This window comes from Saccopteryx leptura, chromosome 7, assembly GCF_036850995.1.
Source record: "Saccopteryx leptura isolate mSacLep1 chromosome 7, mSacLep1_pri_phased_curated, whole genome shotgun sequence".
Classification (NCBI taxonomy): Eukaryota; Metazoa; Chordata; class Mammalia; order Chiroptera; family Emballonuridae; genus Saccopteryx; species Saccopteryx leptura.
In genome coordinates, this window is record NC_089509.1 from 94,752,118 (window position 1) to 94,760,296 (window position 8,179).

Here is an 8,179-nt window from a genome sequence, read left to right on the forward strand (position 1 = left end):
GAAATACATCTACATTCATCTATAAAAGGATGCAATTTCATTATGGTGGTTAGTAGGTAATGTACTGTATTTCCCCAAGTATAAGACGTTCCTATGTATAAGATGAACCTTAATTTGGGGGCCCGAAATTGGACGAAAAAAACTATGACCTAAAGTTATCAAACTCAAGTTTTTTATTCTTTTTTTTTTTTTTTTTTTTTTGTATTTTTCTGAAGCTGGAAACGGGGAGAGACAGTCAGACAGACTCCCGCATGCGCCCAACCGACCGGGATCCACCCGGCACACCCACCAGGGGCAACGCTCTGCCCACCAGGGGGCGATGCTCTGCCCCTCCGGGGCATCGCTCTGCCGTGACCAGAGCCACTCTAGCGCCTGGGGCAGAGGCCAAGGAGCCATCCCCAGCGCCCGGGCCATCCTTGCTCCAATGGAGCCTCCGCTGCGGGAGGGGAAGAGAGAGACAGAGAGGAAGGTGGGGGTGGGGGGTGGAGAAGCAAATGGGCGCTTCTCCTATGTGCCCTGGCCGGGAATCGAACCCGGGTCCCCTGCACGCCAGGCCGACGCTCTACCGCTGAGCCAACCGGCCAGGGCAAGTTTTTTATTCATTTTAAAATTTCTACAACTCTTCATCACTGTCAAAACTTCCATCCATTAGCTTGTCTTTAACAATGAGTGCAAATCACTGTCTTTAACAATGAGTGCAAAAAAGCAAGAAATGCAAGTAAAAAAAACCTACAACCATTGTATAAGATGCATCTAGTTTTTAGATCTCAAATTTTTCAGGAAAAAACTGCAGCTTATACATGGAGAAATACACTATTTGTATGTTTAAAGGGCATTATGAGAGCCACAATACCTAAAACCAATGGTTTTTTATATTTATTTTTAAAAGTATCATAATTTAGTAATAAAACCTGTTTTTAAATAAGATTTTATAAAACAGACACAAGTAGAAATGCTCTGGTTGGGTTGGGGACTAAGATCAGGGACTGTGGGGTGCTGTTTTCAGCCCATGGATAAACATCCTTGTGGGTAGACCAGCCCTGTGGTTCTTACTATGATTGCCCATGAGCTCAACAATAACCATCAAGAAGTAATGGGGGGAAATTGCATTGCTTAAAGGTACTAGACATTACATGGCAAACCTGGGCCCACATAGCAAGGTGGGGAAGAGAGTGGGGGAGAGAGGGTTCTGGCCTGGAGTTCTGCTTGTATTGGGTTCTATGCTAGGGGGACCTAAGGTTTTCTGGGCTCCTTCTTTATTGGTGAATTTAAAACAAAAGAGCAGGAATTTAAAGCAGTGTAAAAGAGAAAACATATGGCCCAAATAGTTGGTTATGGAAATCAACCAAGATCTTTAAAACCAAGAGTTGGGTGTGTGTGTGTTGGGGGCTGCTCTTCATCTAAGTAGGTGGCTGGCAAAGTGTTTATTCAAGATAGCCATCTTTGCCCTGGCCGGTTGGCTCAGCGGTAGAGCGTCGGCCTAGCGTGCGGAGGACCCGGGTTCGATTCCCGGCCAGGGCACACAGGAGAAGCGCCCATTTGCTTCTCCACCCCTCCGCCGCACTTTCCTCTCTGTCTCTCTCTTCCCCTCCCGCAGCCAAGGCTCCATTGGAGCAAAGATGGCCCGGGCGCTGGGGATGGCTCTGTGGCCTCTGCCCCAGGCGCTAGAGTGGCTCTGGTCGCAATATGGCGACGCCCAGGATGGGCAGAGCATCGCCCCCTGGTGGGCAGAGCGTCGCCCCATGGTGGGCGTGCCGGGTGGATCCCGGTCGGGCGCATGCGGGAGTCTGTCTGACTGTCTCTCCCCGTTTCCAGCTTCAGAAAAATGAAAAAAAAAAAAAAAAAAAAAAAAAAAAAAAAAAAAAAAAAAAAAAAAAAAAAAGATAGCCATCTTTGAGGTGATTGTGTCTTTGAAGTGGATGCATCTGCAATCAAAGCTGGAGTCAAGCACTTGCCTTACAAAAAATAGAAAACTCAAGTGGGCCCCTGAGGAATTTCTGCAGTTCCATAAACACAGTCCACAAACCATCCCACTAATGCAGTAGAGTAACCAACGGTGAGAATGTTAGGCATATGCCCAGCACTTTTAGACCAGTGGTTTTCAGCAAGAGTTGTCTCCCGTGGGGACATTTGGTCCTATCTGAAAACATTTTCAGTTGTCTTGAGTTGGGGAGGGAGGAAGGGGGTGCTACCAGCATCTAGTGGGTAGTGAACAGGGATGTTGCTAAAATCCTACAATGTACAGGAACCCTTTCCCCCATCCCACTTCAGACGTCCGGCGGGGAGGCGAGTCCATCTATGTCCCATATCTCACACCTGCAGCCCTAGGACCTCAGACCTGTCACCACCCCGCGTTAACTCAGAAAGAGATCACTTTGAAATGTGAGAAGACAAAATATTTGATTACAATGATTAACTGGGTTAACGATTTCCAACTTCCTGAATAGGCTCCATTGAAAGGTCCCAGGGCCACCAAGTGACTTTAAAGCGGGGTCATCAATTCGAAAGCTCTGGAGAGTCTAAGAGGAAACATACAATAAGCACCCCCCACACCGGTCGTTATACAGAAAAGAGAGAAAATCCCCTCATCCCAGGGCCCCTTTTGTGTGGTTCCTGCCAACGCAGCAGCCGGCCTGCTATATAGACCCGCGCGCGGCCCGCCCGCCACTGAACTCGCCCGCCCGTCCTGTCACCGGCCATGGGGAAGGTGAGCCCAGCGCCCCCGCCCGCGGGGGCCCCGGCAGACGCGGGCGGGGCCCAGGCCTCTGAGCCTCTCGTTGTCTCCCTTGCAGATCACCTTCTACGAGGACCGCGGCTTCCAGGGCCGCCACTACGAGTGCAGCAGCGACCACTCCAACCTGCAGCCCTACTTCAGCCGCTGCAACTCGGTGCGCGTGGACAGCGGCTGCTGGATGCTGTATGAGCAGCCCAACTACTCGGGCCACCAGTACTTCCTGCGGCGCGGGGACTACCCCGACTACCAGCAGTGGATGGGCCTCAGCGACTCGGTCCGCTCCTGCCGCCTCATCCCCCACGTGAGTCCGCTCCCCCTGGCCCTGGGTCTCCCTGCGCCCCCCAGTGTCACCGGGGCTCGCTCACCCTGTAGGATGCTGGCCTTTTTCTGGCTCTAATTGTTCTGTTTCCCTGTGTTACTATCTTTAGGGTTTCTTCTACTGAAAAAGCACGCGATGGAATGCTTTTAATTGGGCATTTTATTTCACTTTGTTAAAATTATACTCACCTCTGTTGGGAAAATGTAGTGCATGGTACTGTTGTTCCCAATGTCGGTGCCACTGGCGATGACAAAGCAACCCTTTACTACTGGGTGGCCTTAGGGTAGTTAGAAACTGTTTCTTTCCTCATCTGTAAAATGGGGCTAATAGGAGTAGCTAATTCCTACAGTTGTGATGAGGATGAAAGAAAATTATCTGGCACATGACAAGCTACCCTTCCCCCAAATATAAACTATTATTATGCACATCCAGGGTCTCTCGGGTCCTGCCTTTTGACTAGGCAAAACAAGTAAGTACCCAACACTGTGACTCCGATAGCTCCTGTAAAGCCGCTCTTACCCAGTCTCTAATCTTACTCTCACAGTCTTGGGGGAAATATACCACTTTTGTGAAGTTTGAAACCCCTTCAGAGGGTTTAATGCCTTGATAGGACCCAGACTGGTGTTAGGAGCCTGAACATCTGAGCTTCCCCTTTCCAGTTCTCACTCTTCTAATTACAGACTGCAAACTCTGGCCTTAGTTTCTCATAAAAAAGTTCTGGAGTTCAAATTAGAAAACGTATGCGTGAGTCCTTTATAAACCATGGAAGACACGTTAAACTGCAAAACGAATTGTTTATGAGAACCTTCCATAGTAAGGAGGATTTTATGGAGGAAGAAGGAAGACATCGAGACAATTGGTAACTGTTAGGAAGGAAGATAAAACAAGGACAAGTACTCAAAAAAAAAAAAAAGTCTGATAGGATTTGCTCAGGACAAACAGGCTAACTTCCCAGTTTTTTCAAAAGGTGTTATATTTCCTTGATTCTGTACAGGCACCCTTCACAAACTTGAACTTCAATTTTTGTTTATACCTTAAGCAGATTTGCAGAGCATATATTAAAGCTGAGAATTGAACCTCATCTTTGTGCTGGTTCTTGCTTCTCAGGATTTTAGAGTATCAGGGCTTAAAGCAGAAAGGAAGGGATTGGAGGTTGCCTAGTCTGGACTTGCTCCCTGAATTACCACCAGTTTGTGATGTCAGTGGGAGGAAAAGCAATTCAGCTTCCTTTTTCTCTAGCTTCTTCTAATGTTGTTGAGATTCAAAATAACACCCCTTTTCCTTTCTTTTTTAATTTAAATATTTAATTATCTCAGTCCACCATAAGCTTATAAGCAAAAAACATAAATATTGTTTTTTAAGAATAGTACTAAATAAAGTCAGCATGCATGATTTGCACAGATTTGGATCCTAGAAAACTATACGGAGTACCATTCATATCATGGTCTATGTGAGCAGTGCCTTCTTCAGTTTTGCAGTGTACAACAGTGGTCCCCAACCCCCAGACTGCGAACCGGTACCAGTCCATGGGTCATTTGGTACCTGTCCGCAGAGAAAGAATAAATAACTTACATTATTTCCATTTTATTTAAGTCTGAATGATGTTTTATTTTTTAAAAATGACCAGATTCCCTGTTACATCCGTCTAAGACTCACTCTTGACCCTTGTCTCGATCACGTGATACATTTATCCGTCCCACCCTAAGGGCCGGTCCGTGAAACTATTTTCTGACATTAATCCGGTCCGTGGTCCAAAAAAGGTTGGGGACCACTGGTGTACAACATTCCCAACTGTACACAATGGCCCTGGCGTTGGCTGTCTTTAATTTGTTACCTTTGATATAGAAACAAAGAAACGTCCATCCCCCAGGGCTGTGTGTGATTGGTTGCTAAAGGCTAGGTTTTCTGACTTCTCCTCGTATGCCGATGGTTGACTCCACAGACCAGCTCCCACAGGATCAGGCTCTACGAGAGGGAAGATTACAGAGGCCAGGTGATGGAGCTTGCTGAGGACTGCTCCTCACTTCACGAGCGCTTCCACTTCAGTGAGATCCACTCCCTCCACGTGCTGGAGGGCTACTGGGTCCTCTATGAGATGCCCAGCTACCGGGGGCGGCAGTACCTGCTGAGGCCGGGGGACTACAGGCGCTACCACGACTGGGGGGCCATGGATGCCAGGGTGGGCTCTTTGAGGAAAGCCATGGATTTCTACTGAGATATTTTTACTCTACCCTTTTCTCCATCTGGAAGCTAATAAAATATTTCCTGTGTGTTTCATGCAGCCATGTCGTCCTGTTTTCCTTTCAGGCTCTGTGGGAGGGCTCAGCAATATCCAGCTGGGAATAATGTGCGCTTTCTTACACGCACCAGCAGGAAGGGTGGAAGGGGGAGCAGTTAAGAGCACAGCCTCTGGGGCAGAGTGCCTGGTGCAAATCCATTTCCGGACCATAGGTGAAGGGACAAGTTACTTAAGATTTCTGTGCCTTGGTTTCCCAATTTGTAAATTTAGGGGTAATAATACTCAATGTAATGTGGATTTAATGAGTTATTTTTAAATCACTTACATAGGTTAGCTTTGCATATACTGTTCTCTAAGCTTGCTGGTGAAACATCTGGTCACTTTCTTCGAACTCTTGGTTGAATTTCTTTTCGGAGATTGCGTTAAGTGGGACAGCTAAGTAAAACTGCATTAGAGGGAGATACAGTTAGAGAGCAATTTGTTCAGATAACTGACACATCTAAAAATATGTGACTGACTGAATAGGTTTATTAATATTTATATATCCAGACCAGTAATATAAGAACTGAGTGCTGCTTTAATAAACATCCCAAAGGATTCCTCCAAACATTTTTCTACTGGGGAGAGGCACAGAGCACTCAGGCAGGGTGTGCTGATGGGAACGAGCAGAGAGTGACAGAGGAAAGGCAAAATGTACATGATCAGGGAAATAAAATGCAATCTTACAGAGTGTTAAATCTGTACTGGCTGGGCTAATACTGTTCCCAAGCTTGGATCAGTCTTTATCACGGCCGGGTCATGAATCAGCATTTATAATAACCATAGCACTGAGAGAAGAAAGAAATTCATGAAAACAAATTTAATCGAGTTCAAAATTTCTTTTCAGAAGGTGAATTTCACCCAATGAGATTGGAGTATTTTATGACACCAGGAGGTTTTCTCTAAGAGAGAATACTAGAGTTCTCAATGTCATATATTCACATGTAATTGAGAAAAAACAAATTGCTTCCCCGCTGAGGGGTTTGCCTTAATTGTGAAAATGGCAATCTCTTGTTGAAATAAGTTTTTTGGTGAGTTGAATGGCCATGATTATGAAAGAACTATTGTCAATGATTTTCTACTTAAAAAAAAATATCTGTATCAACCAGCTAAGAAATACATTGCTCCCCAAACCCCAAATATAAAACACAAGTAGTCAGATTACCTATGCCTAACTAACACTGGACTTCTCTAACATACATGCATGCTCCAAGATATTTCAAGGTACACAAAGACATTTAGCTCTGTGCTGACCAATGCAGTAGTCACTATCACATGCCACTATTACATACTTGAAATGAGGTTATTCCAAATAAAAATGGGTCAAAAGTATAAAGCACACATCAGATTTCAAATGTGAAACTTAGAATGCAAATATCTCAATATTTTTCATATTAACTTAATGTTGAAATGATTATATGTTTTCATAAATTAAGTTAATTATAATCTATTTTTAAGTTAATTTTACCTGTTTCTTTAAACTGTTTTAATGTGGCTACTAGAAAATTTAAGATTATATTTATGCCTCTCATTATATTTCTATTGAGCAGACACCCAGGCTAAAAAAGATGAGTTGTAATTTGTAATCAGATACAGCTCAGCCTGAAAATTGAGTTAGATGAAGTTCTGAAAATTAAGAGATGGCAAAGAACATGTCTAAGTTTTATATAATCATCATTCATTCCCTTATGAGGGAATTCTCAATTAAATTAATGTTTTGATCCATCACTGATTGAAGGAGTGGGGAAGTGCGTTCCAGCTGTGTCACCTTTTTCCATGAACTACACTGAATTGAAGTTTTGTTGACAAATGTGAATGACCCTTTATCCTATAGGCACACGTCTCCTTTTTCCTCAGCTAATTTCCTTACTCTCCCTCTCTCTGCCCAGTGACGACACTTCCATTACAGCATTTTCATTCTAGCGCCTGACATGTTTGCCTCTCCTATTAGATTCTAAACTTCTAGAGTTAGGGATAGTGTATCAAGCATATTTGTATCTTCTGAAGGATCTAGCAGGGTGTGTCTAGTACAAAGCAGGCCCTGTGATGGTAAATTAATACACCCAGAAAAGGAAAACACACATATGAATCAATGGTTTCTGACGATGTGAGATAGAAGAGTTACCCACAAGAAATATTCCTTCCTGGAGACAGTGCCTTGACCTTGTTAATAAGGGAGGGGGAATTAACCTAAATGCCTTGGGTGGTCAAGAAGGTAATGAGAATGTGAGAAGTTGCTCGTATATGGTGTTAGGAGACCAATATAACCGTATTCTCCAAGTTGAAAGTAGAACTTGCCATTTATTAAGAGCTCTAAGCAGGATAAAAGGAAGCTGGAGTACTATATGAATATTCCCTACCTGGGCTTGTTTAGCATGCAATGTACACCCCACCCTCACAAGAGTGGAGTGGAAGACTCTTCAGGTGTCTTCTCTGTGCGCCTTCTGTTTAATCTCTGCCCTGTCCTTCTCCCGCTCCTGAAACTCTTATTTTGTGCAAGGATCTAGAATTGTCACTGCAGGTTGAATCCACGAGTAATAGAACAGTGGATTTGTACTAGAGTTTTCAAAGATCAGCCCCTTGTGCCTCATTCTCTACCCTCCTGCTCTGTATAGTTTCTACAGAGAATCTCCCGCTTCTGGTCCCTTTGTAGTACAGTGTCATGTTTTTATATTTGTCTCTCTTCATATTGCTGAAAATAGAGTGTGCATTTTTTCACTTTTTTTTGCTTTTGTAAAATATTTATATATATGAAGAGAAGAAAATTATCTTGTGCCACATATTTACACCAAGCTTTTCTTTCGCAATGAACATAAAGTGGATACATCTCCTCAAGGTCAAGGTGAGT

The 8,179-nt window shown here is 44.2% G+C and overlaps 1 protein-coding gene across 1 annotated transcript; it reads left to right on the forward strand.

Moving 5' to 3' along the window:
• The first annotated feature begins 2,605 nt into the window (after positions 1-2,605).
• On the forward strand, positions 2,606-5,334 carry LOC136378608 (gamma-crystallin F-like). The gene is made up of 3 exons (XM_066345708.1): positions 2,606-2,707; positions 2,793-3,035; positions 4,996-5,334. Exons 1-3 carry the CDS (start codon positions 2,699-2,701, stop codon positions 5,266-5,268), a joined length of 525 nt encoding a protein of 174 aa, XP_066201805.1. The 5' UTR covers positions 2,606-2,698; the 3' UTR covers positions 5,269-5,334.
• The last annotated feature ends 2,845 nt before the right edge of the window (positions 5,335-8,179 follow it).